At 47.4% G+C, this 14,872-nt stretch overlaps 2 protein-coding genes across 2 annotated transcripts in view; both read left to right on the forward strand.

Annotated features, from left to right (window-relative positions):
- Nucleotides 1-593: 593 nt before the first annotated feature.
- On the forward strand, nt 594-5,931 carry LOC118224406 (V-type proton ATPase subunit e 1-like). The gene is made up of 4 exons (XM_035411929.1): nt 594-868; nt 2,075-2,122; nt 3,915-4,042; nt 5,464-5,931. Exons 1-3 carry the CDS (start codon nt 765-767, stop codon nt 4,006-4,008), a joined length of 246 nt encoding a protein of 81 aa, XP_035267820.1. The 5' UTR covers nt 594-764; the 3' UTR covers nt 4,009-4,042; nt 5,464-5,931.
- Nucleotides 5,932-8,565: 2,634 nt separating this feature from the next.
- Nucleotides 8,566-14,872, forward strand: part of LOC118222990 (CREB3 regulatory factor-like) — a 28,569-nt gene continuing 22,262 nt past the window's right edge. The window contains 1 exon segment of the mRNA XM_035409020.1: nt 8,566-8,715. The gene's annotated coding sequence lies outside the window, so the exon portion shown is untranslated.

Consider the following 14,872-nt stretch of genomic DNA (forward strand, 5'->3'; position numbering starts at 1 on the left):
GCATTCCTTCCCTAATGGTTCTGGGGATTTTGCACTATGATCAGCTGCAGTTTGTGCATAGTCATCATTTTGGATGCATGTATTTGAGTACTGCCAATATGACGCGATGTAACCTGATGAATTTCAACTGAACGTTTGGCTTATTACCGCATAGGCTCTTGCCATGTGTTTCTTAACCCAGGTTTACGCACTTCTGATAGGTGGGCCTAGTGCAAATCTTGTCAACAGCTGAATTTATAACCTCTTAATATATTGCCACGGAAACTACAAAGTTTCTGATGGCGTATCAAGTCTTGAAGTATTTTGTACTGTTTCTTAATGACCAGTTTGGCAGGAAATTTTGAGAATTGGGGAGTTTTTGATAAAGATGAAATCAATGGAAATATTTTCACTGGTCTTCGAGACAGTGAGGCTATTATGCAGTTTGTTTTATAGTGCGCATGGTCCAACATTTAAACCTCTCATGCTGGTGAAATCTCTGAAATTAACGGCAGCCTGTAGAATGACGAAGACTTATGTTCCAGCTGTGACATTTTGTTTTTTTGTGACGCAGTGTAATAGAATTTTTACATCACCACGTGACGTACTCCAGTGTTTCAACAAGTCATGTGATTCTTGCTTCCTGGTGGCGTATGGAGTTCTGTCTCACTGTAGTTAGCCGTCCAGCTTGCTAGCTGACTTAGCTCTCTTCGCTGTGAAAACGTCGACCAAAGCAGATAGAAAGATACTTCATAAAACTTTGTAGCTACTTCAAGTAACTCACGATGGCGAGTCTTTCTTTTGTAATACCCATGGTAGTCGTGACAGTGTTCTGGGGCATTATTGGTGGGGTTGTGCCGTGGTTGATCCCCAAAGGACCAAACAGGGGGTAAGTTGGTCGACCAGCCTTCTGACTGTTTGTTTGTGGGAGTATTATGTTACCGTCCTCATTTTACATTTTCTCCGAGTTCTTTTTTCTGCAGATGTAAACACTTGCCTGCCATTCTGAAACTTCTAGCTAAGTTTGCGCGGTAGCTAACGCTAACATAGTCAAATTAGTTTCATTTCGCCTTTTCTGGTGTACCAAGTTGGCTAGCTAAGTGCTACCCGCTATTCAGATACTGAAGTGATCGCATTAAATTGAAGCATTAAATCGCATTTGACAAAGCAGTCGAATCCTTTCCGACAAGGCTTATTGTCAGTTTTATTGCCCATGGAATCAAACCAACTAAAACATTGCAGTCTTGTAGTTTATGGCGTATGTGTGCTCCCCACCCCCACACTACTGTTATTTACATCCTGGCCAGTAACATTTCGCGTATAAGTTCTAGAGTCTGTGACCGGCAAACTTGCGAAGATGCTAAAAACAATTAATTAGTAACTTTGTGCTAGCTGCACACAAGGTCATCTGACTTAGTTTTAGCTACTGTAGCTATGTGGTAGGTGCTGTAATTGTGATGTGGAGGCTTGCGTGCCTGAAACGCTTGACACTTCTCGTTTGTTGATTGTCGTTATTTAGCTTACTGCATATTTATGAAGTAGTCTTAAACAGCGTGGGGGGAAAAGAACGTTTTCGGTTCATTACGACGACTGCCTGCTAGTTTAACGTTACTTGAGTTGCAAACCGAATTTTTTCCCTATATAGCAGTGTGACGATGCATCATCGAAGTTCCCCTTTCCTGTATTTCTAGTTTGTATCGGATTTCCCATTTTATAGTAAGAGCAAGTCTGACTCTGAACAGTGTGACTGTACCCAGTCAAGAGATGCATGATTCCAAGAAGGTGTCAACTGGTGATAACTAGATATAGTATATAGAGTAGCATCATTCAGCATTCAGGTTTGTGATTGGTGGTTGGTCTTTTATGAGTCTACCTTGAATATTTATAATTTTTCCAAAAACAGAACGATGACGCAATGACGTCCTTAATATTGATTTACAAATAAAAGGACTGGAAACTGCTTAAGGACATCGTAATTGAACGGGGCTATTAAAGCGTATTTGCCTGTATAGGTGGCGTTTTGATAAGCTCCTGTTCTGATGTACTGTGTTTTTCATGGTGCAAAGTGACTCAACTTTCCCCTTCTGTTTCGCAGGGTCATTATTACCATGCTGGTGCTAACGGCAGTTTGCTGCTATCTGTTGTGAGTATTGCCATCCGAAGAATGTGCTTCCGACATTCCTGCATCCTTCAGTTCACATTCGCAATCTGTTAGTTAACATTTCGCTGCGTTTTACTCGGTGGATTCGCCTCTGTCGGGCCTGAAACTGGTCGAACTCGGCTCTCCATTAGCAAGCGTAACGTACGCCACGGAGGGAGCGTACAGCCGCAGGTCACTGGATGGCCATCGACTGCTGGGCCCTGGCCTCCGTGGAAATCAATTACATTTCACATCGAATCGGTCAGCTGCCACAGCTGCAGCAGAACAGACTTTTTTACACGACTCATCAGCGAAACTGTCAGAGGAGAGGGGCTGACTGTAGGGATTTCCTGCAGTCCCTGTCATGCAGAAACGATTGGAAATTAGCTTTTAAAAAATTAGAAGAATATACATATTTTTTAAACTTTGAAACCGAGTAAAAATTCAGTGTTAAGTCTCTTGGTATGTTAAATGGTCATCCATGCAAATCAAGCATGCTTAATTTTTTGGCACTGTTATATCATAAACTGGACACTAGGGGGAAGCAAAAGCTTAAAATGTAAATTTCCTTATGCCTTGGTTCTCTCGTTAATGCAGGCAAGTACTTTTCCTTGTGTTAGCAGGCGTGTGTGGGTTTCCTCTTAACGGAACCAATTAACGTGTGAACGTAAGCGCTGAGTGCATGGCATCATTACGGTCTTACGGGGTTTCTTACCGAAAGAGTGATGGCGAATTGTCTTGAGGACTCAACAGGCACGTTGCTGTGTGAAGGCGACGCGGGTTAATGTGAGAGCGATGCTGTTGCATTCAGGAAACGGCATAAATAAACAGAATGCTCCTTTATGTGGCAATGGTGGTTATTGAGGAGCAGAGGAGAGTGACCTACATTTAGAACCTCTTCTCTTCCTCATCCTGGTTGTGTGTGCAGTTAGCTATGAATGCTGTGTGTGTGTGCGTGTGTGAGAGAGAGAGAGAGACTGTCAGTAACAGGCCAACAGACTGTCCTTCTTTTTGCCAAAGGTAAAAGCTAAATTTGTTCTGGTCTGAGACGAAATCATTTCCCTTTCTTTATTCTTCAAACAGTTACTGTCGTTCAGAAGCAGACCAGTTCACAGGTCTGTTTTCTGCTTTCTTTTGCGACTCGTAACTTGTGGTTTGTGCGTGTGTTTTGAGTGCACCTCACTGTAGCTTCGCCCTATTTTTATAACATTTTTTTTATGACCGCAATAAACAGGCACGGAAATGCACAGCTATCAGGGGTGTGTTTTGACCACAGAGTTCAGCCTGAAGGCAAAAAGTCCCTCTGATCCCCAGGGTTGGTGCTACCCAGCTAAATGGTAACACCATATTAGCATTTCTGGAACATTCTAGCATTGTTAACATTATCATCATCAACAGTGCATCAGCGTTTGGGGGGGGTAAGCGCTTTAGAATTAGCATTGCTAATTAGCGTTAGCAGTGCCTTGTCATGAAGAGAGGGATTAATCCACCCACAGCAGTGCTGCAGAGTGCTGAGTCACAGTGGTGTTGAGTAGGGCCGTGTTGAGCTGCACCATGTTGAGCTGGGGCGCGTTGAGTAGTGTTGTGTTGAGTAGCGCCGTGTTGGGTAGTGCTGTGTTGAGTAGCGCCGTGTTGAGTAGCGCTGTGTTGAGTAGCGCCGTGTTGAGTAGTAGCGCCGTGTTGAGTAGTAGCGCCGTGTTGAGTAGTAGCGCCGTGTTGAGTAGTGCCGTGTTGAGTAGCGCCGTGTTGAGTAACGCCGTGTTGATTGTGGGCTTTCTGCTGCTCTGCTCCACAGCTGGCTGGTCGCTTTCCTGGCTCAGCTGAACCCGCTGTTCGGACCGTCCTTGAAAACCGACATCATCTGGTACCTGCAGTACCACTGGCCCTAGGCTCAGCTAACCCCCCCCCCCCCCCCCCCGGCGGGTGAGTATCCCTGAGCTGGGCCAGAATAGCGCCGCTCTCTCGCCCGCGTGTTGATTTCTGCCCTGTTGTGTTCTGGTTGCCGCGGTGCAGGCGCGCGGCGACGGCGGCAGGAGTCTCGCAGGGCCGAAGGAGCCTGACTGGAATTTTAAAAGGCCTGGAGCGGCACCCTTTCATCTTCCCACTGTAACAAATAATCACACTCTGCTGGTCATAAGGGGGCGTGGCCCTCACAGTCTGGACCAATGAGAGGCCACCTGTCTCCCCCTAGGCGCAGATGAGGGTCGAGGGTCGGGGGTTGGGGGGGGGGGTTCTCTGTCCCAGAGGAAGCAGAATGCAGAAGCCTGGCTGGGATACAAACCCCCTGAACCGGGGGCACGCGGGGGCGCGGGGGGGGTGGGGGACCTTAAACAAAAGGGCAGATTGTAAGCAGATTAGACGCACAATGCAGGACTGGGGCTCATTGACTTCTCTTCTTTTGCTGAGTAACGGCCGCTCTGATTGGGTGAAAGGCCTGGCATGTGGCCCAGGGCATAGCTGGGCAGATGGACAGAGCCGGACAGAGCACCGGCCCTCCAGACTGTCCCAGAAGCCCTTGCTTCTGGCCCCAAAACCAGGTCACATGACCCCCCCGCCCCCCCAAATCGCTGACAGAGCCGTAACGCTCGCTGTTCTGTTCTGGGATGTGGTCTTCACTCACTGTGGCTCACAGTGCCTGCTGTTGCCCCGGAGGGGAGGGAGATGCCCCGGGGAGGAGAGTGGTGCCCTGCGGAGGAGGGAGATGCCCCGGGGAGGAGAGAGGTGCCCCGGAGGAGAGCGGGGCCCTGGGGAGGGTAGAGAGATGCCCTGGGGAGGAAAGAGGTGCCCTGGAGGGGAGGGAGATGCCCTGGGGAGGAGGGAGATGCCCTGGAGGGGAGGGAGGTGCCCTGGAGGGGAGGGAGGTGCCCTGGAGGGGAGGGAGATGCCCTGGGGAGGAGGGAGATGCCCTGGAGGGGAGGGAGATGCCCTGGGGAGGAGGGAGATGTCCTGGAGGGGAGAGAGATGCCCTGGAGGGGAGAGAGATGCCCTGGAGGGGAGAGAGATGCCCTGGAGGGGAGGGAGATGCCCTGGGGGGGAGGGAGATGCCCTGGGGAGGAGGGAGATGCCCTGGAGGGGAGGGAGATGCCCTGGGGAGGAGGGAGATGCCCTGGAGGGGAGGGAGATGCCCTGGGGAGGAGGGAGATGCCCTGGAGGGGAGGGAGATGCCCTGGCCGCAGGCAGTAGGGCACATCGCTTTTTACAAAAAAAATTTTTAAACTGCTTAGAATGGACCCGTCTCAGGACAGGACCAGCCCTGCTCCCAGCTGCGACAGGAAACGAGCCCCGTGCTCCAGGCAAAATTAAATTTCACTTCTCCTCTTTTTTTTTTTTCTTTTTTTTTGCAGAACAAGAGGCTTGGCTGTCTTCAGAATCCCTTCCATAGAAACGGAACATTCCTTTTAAACCCCGCGCCTTGGCCGGGGAGCTGTGTGATCCCCTCTGTTCAGGAGAGAAGCACAATGCCTCCAGTAGCAATTTGCTCAACTTAAATCCAAAAAGGATTTGGGAAGAATTCCACTTGAGATGTACAAGATTAGCTCATGTAAATTCTGCCCGTCTCTGGGCCTGTTTGCTGTGTGACTCTGTCTCTTCTCAGTTGACTGGCACGCTTAAAAAAAAAAAAAGAAAAGCGAAAACATTTTAATAAACTTTTACCATGAGTGCACACCGCTCAAACAGACCGACCGGACGAAGTTTAAATATTTATTTCAGTTAAGACGTGTTCCTTATTTTCACCGTGTCCTTACGGTTGTGTCTGTGTGATGAATTTGTATTTCTGCAAAAGCCAAGATTAAACGATTGTTAAAGGAGAATGTTTGCTCCTATTAATTTTTCATTTAAGAGCAGGAGAGCATTTCGCGTTTAATTGCAGATTGTATAAGGGACAGTGATTAAGTTAAATGACTGAAATGACGGTCATCATGGGCATACATCTGCACATTTTTAAAAGGTTCTGACTTAAGTAAATCACAATATTGCTTTTTGAACATATGCGATGCTGCTTAATGTTTCAACCCGTGAGTCCTCTTCAGCGCAGGTTTCTGTGTTGACCGTCACATGGATAAACATCTCTCTGGTTTTAGGGTATATGTGAATTTGTGACTCATCTCGATTTTCTAAAATGACAAACATGTCTGAAGAACAGAAAGGGGTGCCAGTTGTATCTGACAGTATTGAAGTGACACTGAATTCAGTCCAAAGAAATCCTAAAATGACTGGTATGTTACAGCTGGAATTATATAAGGTAGCACGTATTATTTCTCCAAGACCTTTTGGAGACTCACATAAGACCCAGCAGTTTTAAAAAAAATGATATTATCAGTTAATGACTATAAGTTTGCCATTATAATGTGTGGGTGATGTAATTCCAGAGTTTGCCTGTTTAGCCAAACTGGTGTGAAACTGAGAATCGCATGGCCATTTATGCCATATAAAACTCATTAACACTGATGCAAAAAAGACAAGCAATAAATGGACAGGATTCCCACGTTCCATCGATTAGAGGAGAAAAAAAACTTCAGAAAATTCAGAATAATCATAATTTGACAAGGGACTATGTCTTGGCACTATTGCTAAACTGTCTATGTAAATGATGATTGCAATCAATAATAGATTAAAATTCTGAAATCTGGTATACGGGTGTAATTTTCAAAGCTTCCAGCGACTTCCAGTGCTGATATGTTTATGCCTCTGAGCTCTGCTCTATATGGTTGAGTCCGTGGCTGAAGATGTGTGAAATTTCAGAAAGGGGAACAGTGATTTGGAACTGAAATTCCATTACCTGTGGGCAGGTAGTCATAAATCAGACCCAGGGATATTTGGGGCTTTGGAGTAAAACTGCTGAAACCTTGCTCCACCATTAAGTGTATTGACCACAAGCGGCTCACTTCTTGTTTTAGTTTAAAAATGATAAACATTCTTGAAACTGGTATCGCAAACTAATTATACTTTGTATCATTATCTTTATATTGCAGTTTGTCATGCCTCCTAGTTTGACTTAGCATAGATTAAGTCAGAGTAATGTTCACTGTGTGTACTGGACTTAACATGTTCATGGCTATGAATAACTGTTACAAAATGAGTATTGTACCTTAACGGACCTGTGTTTTGTAGTTGTTCAAATGACCTTCGGTGTGCTCTTATTGTACATCGCTTTGGATAAAAGCGCCTGCCAAATAAATGTAATGTAAAAGGAGGACTCAAACTGATCGATAAGGAGAACATTTATAATTCCAGCTCCCAGCCATAGGTCAGTTCAAATCAGGGCAGCCTCTTGTCTTTTCTTTTCTTTTTTTTTTATAGTTTAAGCAAGAATTAGTCCATGTTTGAATTCAAGCAACATGTGAGCCAGGGAGGCAACCAGGGTTGGGAGTGTTGGGTAGAACATTGCCGTGGTCGCTGTTGGTTTCTGCAAGAGTGAAACCCTGTGTTTCAGCTAGTAGGAAATGGGCACCATTCCCACTCATGCCCTGCAGCAGAGATGGCAGTTGGGAGTGGCACAGGAAGATTGATCACTTCAGGTGAGCCATCCAGGAAGTGGCTGCATGGGAGGAGCTTCCATTTCAGTGGTTTCATTGGAGTTTTTTTTTTTATTTTTTAAATTTTATATACTTTTATTTTACCTGGTTACTCTCTTGAGATCAAAGATCTCTTTTTCGAGAAAGACCTGGCCAAAATGGCAGCACATAAAACAAAACCGCAGTGCACAAACATGGACGAGCACAAAAGGTGCAAACAGACTTTAAGAGATATAAGCAGAGCAAGTGAGAAGCAAGCAAAGGCAATGTTGTTGGAGGAGTTAGACGACATAAAATTAAAATTGACGAAAGCGAAAAGGAAGGAAGGCTGCTTAGGGATATTCTCTCGAGGTCTCAGTGTTCAATCAGAGTATATTTCCTGGTATCTCGGTGTATAATCAGGGTACTCACAGGAAGCAGGGGTGTGTGACAGTAAGTGAGTGAGAGACATGGGGTGGTCATGGAACTAAATGAATAGCCTATATTCCTACAGAAAAGATATACACCAGGATTTCTACATAATGTGGCTTGTATAACAAAATGCATGCCATTACATCACTGTTTACAATACCCCTTGAAAACAGTCAGTGGTCATATTACCGTCTCCAAGTATTCCACAGAGACAGATATAATTATCCTATGGACAGCATTCAATGATCCATATATAACATGCATACGCGATTACATAATTTACTGTAATGTCACGTTACCTACATTTTTTTACTTTTAAAGTTGCCCTTACATTTGCACGCATCTTCTCATCCGCGTTAACAAGATTAGTAAACAGTTGTATGAAGTGGGTTTTACACGCCGATTGACGGGTGCACGAAAAGTGCTGTTTTGGGGGCTAATCTCAGGCGCGAGCTGTAATTGGTCGCTGGTGAAGCACGTGAGAGAGCAGTCACGCGCTTTCCAGGAACCCGTCAGGAAGAAGATAAACAAAACAAACCAGAGAGAGAGAGAGCAAGAGAGAGAGAGAGGGGGGCAGCGTGGACCCCACGGAAACAGCGAAAAATATCCAAAAACACTGCTTAATACGGATCTAAAAACTGTCTAGTTGACCCACGGAGGAGTCTTAAGGTGAGTAGCATGCTTAGTCTGTAGTATTGCAACTTGCCGCTGGATAGTTTGTTGAGCATCTAGAAATTTCTTCCTCTTTTAGCTAGTAGCTAGCGAGCTACCTAAATAAACAAATTAGCTAGTTGCTAGCTAGCATGCTAACTCTGCACCCCTGCGAGGGGAGGAACGCGGAGGCCATAGTTATGTAGAAGCAGGATTTAGTTCCGACTGATCCCAGTGCTGATTTTTAACTCACAACTCGTAAGAGCGAGATGACATAACCAATGTTGCGATTAGATGGTGGGATATTTCATCATTTTTATCGTTTTATCAGTAGCTGTCATCTGTTTCGCGAATTGGCTAGTCAGTTAAATAACTTGGCTAATCGAGCTAACTACTCGTGTAAAAAACAGCCAGCGCTAGCTCACGACTGGTGTTTACCCCATCTTGCTATACTGGTAAACAGCTAGATAGCTCAACTTTTATATCCGAATATTTCCATTACCTAACATTAGTTTTTTATTCATTGCAGTTTGCCGTCCAGTTCATGCCATAGTTATGTTGCAGGCTAATTAAGATAAAGATTTTGCGGATAAAATACCTGCTAAAATACTTATCCAAGTGTTAGCAAGTTACCAACGAGTGCAGCTGGTGAACGTTATTTCCTGGAAGTGTTAAATAATGTGAAATTACCTGCTAAACTATTTATATTTAAGTTGCATATCTACGTGAACTTATTGTAATGTTAGCTAATTTGACAAATTCACTCGTTTTCGCTGGTTTGATGGCTGGCTAGTGCAACGCCATCTGTGGGGCTTGCCAACGCAATCGGCAGCTATTTTCTTTTCCCTCTATTTGTGTTTTGTGCAAAAATGTACAACTTAGAACATAGTTACATTTAGCTAACTAAGAACCGGGTATATTTCTAGCGTGATATCCATCTCAATGTGGAAATTATGTCCTGTACGTGTTTCATGAAAACAACAGCGGTTATGTCTGAATGATACACGCCCCCTTAGCAGTGCTGCTCTCTTGTGGCAACAGCTAGCTCGCTAGCTAGCTAGCTAAGGCAATTTAAAACGGAGACATATCACTTAAGAAAACATCTCGTTGTTATCAGCTTGCCTGGTTGTGACATGGCATGTAGTACTTATGACCTAGCTAACGTTACCGAACCATACATTATAGAAAACATTGAAATGGTAGTTCGTGTCTTCTTGGCTCGCTTTTTGTACCTTATAGATAGTTGAGGGGCTTGCTAACTTGTGGTTTTTATTTTGGTCACAATATTAAGCATGCGAGACGGGTTAGAAGTGTTTTTCAACTATTTACGTAATGTTTTTTAAAAATGGCCTTTAAATCTTGTTTATATGCTTTATCTAAGCCCATCACGAAATGGGTGTGTAAGAATTGTCGAATACTTCTCTGCAAAACAGGATGTCTGTCCAATCATGTAGTGCAGGGGGCGGGCCGTATACGGGTCTGCCCAATAGAACAGCGATATTAAGTAGGGGCTGGCGACGTCGGTAATTGTGGTTCGGTTGACGCTGCCATTTGTTTGTGTTGGAGGCCATGTTGAAGTTCAGGTCTGCGGGGGAGTGGTTGTAGGTCAGGCTGGCAGGAGCGTGCTTTTGCATCAAATCGGACATAATGGCTTAATTTACGTTACTCCGCTGCACATATAACGGGTTGTTTGATAAAGCGAGTACTCAAGGCAGTATTTGTTGCTGAAGCAATTACAGAAGTGACAACAAAATGCGTTTTTGTAGGTCACAATCATTTAAGGAGCAAACGTTGAAGTCGGCAGCGTGCTGACTCAGAATATTGCCTGCTGTGCTAGCCATCTAGGTGCTGGATAGTCGCTGCCTGTCTGTGTTGGGTTATTGAGCATGCTTTTTCCGCCAGAATAGTCGGGATGAAGTCTTCATATTGAGACCTCTTTGCAATGCTCAAAATGAGAGCATGTGACTGCATGAATTTGAATTTTGGATGACTGCTAATAACTCAATTTCATAGTGCAGTATTAATGCTGGAGTTGATAAACCCCTGTCGTTTGCATAATCATAACGTGCATGATCCACAAGAATATTGGCACAATATGTCTGGATTACTTTACCAGAAAAACGAGACTCGCGGATTTAAATTAGAAATGCTATTTTCAGTACTTTCACTTTCTGCCACTGTAATCCGAGTCATTTTACAAGGTTCAGTCTGTATATAGATTCATCCTTTTTTTTCCTCAAAATTTCATAATTTTAATGAGGGAACGATTCATGCTGATTTCAGCAGATCAGATACTGCATTATAATATCATATTGAGCCCATGGATCTCTGAATAAAAGGGCAGTGCTTCATAGCAGTTTTTACTTGTCTGACGTTACCTCATATCTGAGTATACGGAGAGCCGCCGGATGAACCGTCTAAAGGTTAACTGTCATATTATAACAGCAATATCAATAAACAACGGTTAGAATGATAACGATAGTAATAATGATGGTCGTTTCTCAGTGAACCAGTCACGATACATAGGCTCACGGCCACATGTGTAGTCAGTGTTTGTGATGGTCGTTAGTGCTTTCAGCAGGTTTGCCGTAAAAAGGAAATAAATCTTGAGGGGCCCACCTCCCGTGTTTCTGGGGCGGTGCGTGCACTGCTGCCCCCGTAATTAGCGCACCTCTGACAAAGGGCTGCGCCTGACTCAGTTGGCGCTCTCTCCCTCGCAGACGTAATGGGAGGTCAGAAGCCATTAATTTGTTGCTATTCCAGGAACGGCGGTTCACCCTGGAGCGCCGACGGAGGCCTTGCGGAAGCTTAGGGAGGGCAGCGGCGCGAGGAACTGGCGTTAAGTTAAGAGCTAGCCGCTACCTGCTAGCGCCGTGCGAGCGGGACGCTGTGGCGGTGTGTGTGTCGCTTCCACCTGTGCGAATAGCGGGGTCGTCTGGGAGTCCGCGAGCACCTGTATGAGCTCACCTTTATGAGCTCACCTGTATGAGCTCACCTCTCACACGCCCAGGTGTCCGCTGATGGTTAGCGCTCGGGTGGGCGTGGGGAGAGCCGCTGGTCGTGCGTGCGTCTGACCCGACGCCGCGGCTGACGGTGGCGGTACTCTGTGCTGAGGTGATGTACGCGGGAGGACCGCGCGGCACGACGCGGCGGCTGGATCACATGAGGGAGTGTGTAACGGGCGAGGGGGCAGTCCACGCATAATTATCTAACGCATATGTTACCAGTTAAGTGCTCAGTAGTGCCTGAATATATATACACCTGTCTGGCTGAGGCAGGCCGGACATGCGCAGGGTTGAGCGGGAGCACATTGCCGGGGGTCAGACAGGTAAATCAGGTACCTGCCTGTAAACAAGTAGCCTATTTATTGTTTGTAAAAAAATCCTGTGCCCAGTCTGAGACGATTATGCGTCTAACCCTGATGACATTAATCTTGAGCACACGTGCAGTTTCGGTTTGTGTGGAGGGCCCTTGCAGGAGGAACCACAATGTTAAGCACACGTGCGGTCTTGCTGCATGTAGAGGGCCCTTGCAGGAGGAACCACAATGTTAAGCACACGTGCGGTCTTGCTGCATGTAGAGGGCCCTTGCAGGAGGAACCACAATGTTAAGCACACGTGCGGTCTTGCTGCATGTAGAGGGCCCTTGCAGGAGGAACCACAATGTTAAGCACATGTGCGGTCTTGCTGCATGTAGAGGGCCCTTGCAGGAGGTGATGGACGGGCGCAGCCTGCACGGCTCTGCAGATGCAGGAGGATGCAGGATGATGCAGGAGGGTGCAGGAGGATGCAGCAGGTTGCAGGAGGATACAGGAGGACGCAGGAGGATGCAGCCCATGCAAGCTGCAGTGGGGCTTGCGGCCAGCGGCGCAGGAGTGAGCGATGGTGCTGCGACCGGCTCGCTGCAGCTGAAGCCCTGCGTGTGCAGGGACCCGCGACCCCATGGCGGGGAGGGAGGGGTTACACGACAGGGCCCGGTTTCCACGGCGTCTGTGGGATTCTGGCACTCTGGAGTTCTGGCGTGTTCTAGAACATCGTATCTGTCAGCGGTGCAAACGACGCTGCTCTCTCCACCGTGTGTGGAGGAAGTAGAAGCACCGACGCTTTTCCTGTTGATAAGCGAAACCACGGACGTTCCTTATCTTTGGGGCCGACGCTGCATCGCAAAGCCCTGCGAGCCATAATTTGAGACGCTTTAGTGTTGAGAGCCGAGCTCGCTCAGCGGTCCTGGGATTTGGCCGATGATCAGAATCCGCCTCAAGAGTTCGTGCTGCAGTTCTCCTTGCAGCTGGTTAATGGCTTGCATAATAATGAATGATACTTTTGCAGCATCTCTCCGTGACCTGCGCTTGTGGGAACCTGTGCTTGTGGGAACCTGCGCTTGTGGGAACCCGTGTCTGTGTGTGATTCTCCTGAAGCATTTCTCTTATTTGCACAGTAGCTCCATTGTTGACGTGAAGAAGAGACCTGTGCAGGGAGAATGGCAGCAGGCTGAGTAGCTAGTTGCAGATCTAATAGTGTTTATGAAATGTAGCCAGACATAGACATAGAAGAAAGAAAGACTGAGACCCCATTTCCTCTAGTGTGATTATTTAAAATTGAAACTAAGACTTGTAGTTACAGTAGTAGAGTGGCATAACGTTATGTAACGTACTGTAAAGGGTTTGCTTTTGTATGTTTGGTGTGTTCTGACCTCCCTTTCTGAGTGAGAGGTGCGGTGGTGAACACGCTCGCTCTGTGGGCACCTCGCCTGGGTTCAGGGCCACTCTGTTCTGAAACACACCATTCAGGGGGTGCTCTCATGTTACCCTGGCCCCGCCCCGGCCCGCCTCCGCTCTGCTAGTAAACAGGCGTCTGGTAGTGTGGCCCAGCTCTCATTGGGCCAAGAGTCCTCAGAACGCAGACCTGGCTGCAGTGGGAAATCCCATCATGCACTGCTTCGTGTAACCAATGTAAGAAATGTAACAGAACCTGTGGGTACACACCTTTTTTCTCCGGCAGACAATAGCGCCCTGTTCCCTGTTTCAAAACCAGCAGCATTGTGCTGTGAAGCGTAACCTAGGGAGACGACACACAAAAGGGGGCGTGGCTGTCGGTGCGAGTGTACTCTGAAGCTCTTTTTAAAGGGCCCGTTGCTCCTGGTGTCATAATTGCCTCTGAAACGGACTGTGCCATTCGAGATGCGTTTGATTGGGCGGTGCCTGGACCGTCCCCTTTGGTGGAGACGGGTGGCGGGTGTGGTTTTGTGTCGCTGTGAATGCGCGCTGTAACTCGATCCCACCGTGTGTGTGGTTGTGTACGTGTTGGCCAGTGGAGCGTGATGGTGGCGGGAAGGTCTTCCCACAGCAGATTGTCACGGTCGCTCTGGGAGACGGTTAGTGTAGTCACTCAGGTTGGTGCGGTTGATTGGCATTGACACTCACGTTTTCTCCTGCAGTGAGGCACAAGGGCAGGGCAGCCTCACCAGATAAGCTGTGAGTGGACAGAACATTGATCTCAGTGCACTAGCCCCTCTCACTCTGTACACTACCCCCTCCCACTATGTACTCTAGCCACTCTGTACACTGTCACATCCCACTCAGTACTCTAGCCCCTCCCATTCAGTACACTGCACACCCACTCAGTACACTAGCCCCTCCCCCTCAGTACTGAGTGCAGAACACACAGCTCTCTGCCCCAGGGTGTGGCCCCATGGGAGACGGTCCTCTAAAGACTGTGTGCAGGGCAGAACATTCTAGTACCGCCCTTCCTCTGAGTCTCTCTGTGGATCCACTTCCTCTGAGTTTCTCTGTGGATCCACTTCCTCTGAGTCTTCCTGTGGATCCACTTCCCTCTCCCAAGAAGGCACAGAGGGGTTCGGCGAGCCTGTGCGGAAGCCTTCCTCCCCGTGACCGGGGGGGGGGGGGGCGGTGCGAGGGGGGGGTCTGCAGAGTGACTAATCCCATGCGGAGGTGGCCAGCCATCTCTGACGCCAGCAGTCTGAGCGGGTTACATCAGCGTCCCGTTTGCTGTGTGCTGTCCTAGTCTGTTCTGCACCTTCCTGACACACGGAAAAGAGCTGGTGGAGGAGACGGTTCTAAGGGTGCACTGTTCCCAGTGGAGGAGACGGTCGGCCGTCGTGGCTGTGCGTCTTTTGGGATTTGAACCCGTAATGCAGTGCTGATGAGTGGGGAGAC

This window comes from Anguilla anguilla, chromosome 3 (genome assembly GCF_013347855.1).
Source record: "Anguilla anguilla isolate fAngAng1 chromosome 3, fAngAng1.pri, whole genome shotgun sequence".
NCBI lineage: Eukaryota > Metazoa > Chordata > Actinopteri > Anguilliformes > Anguillidae > Anguilla > Anguilla anguilla.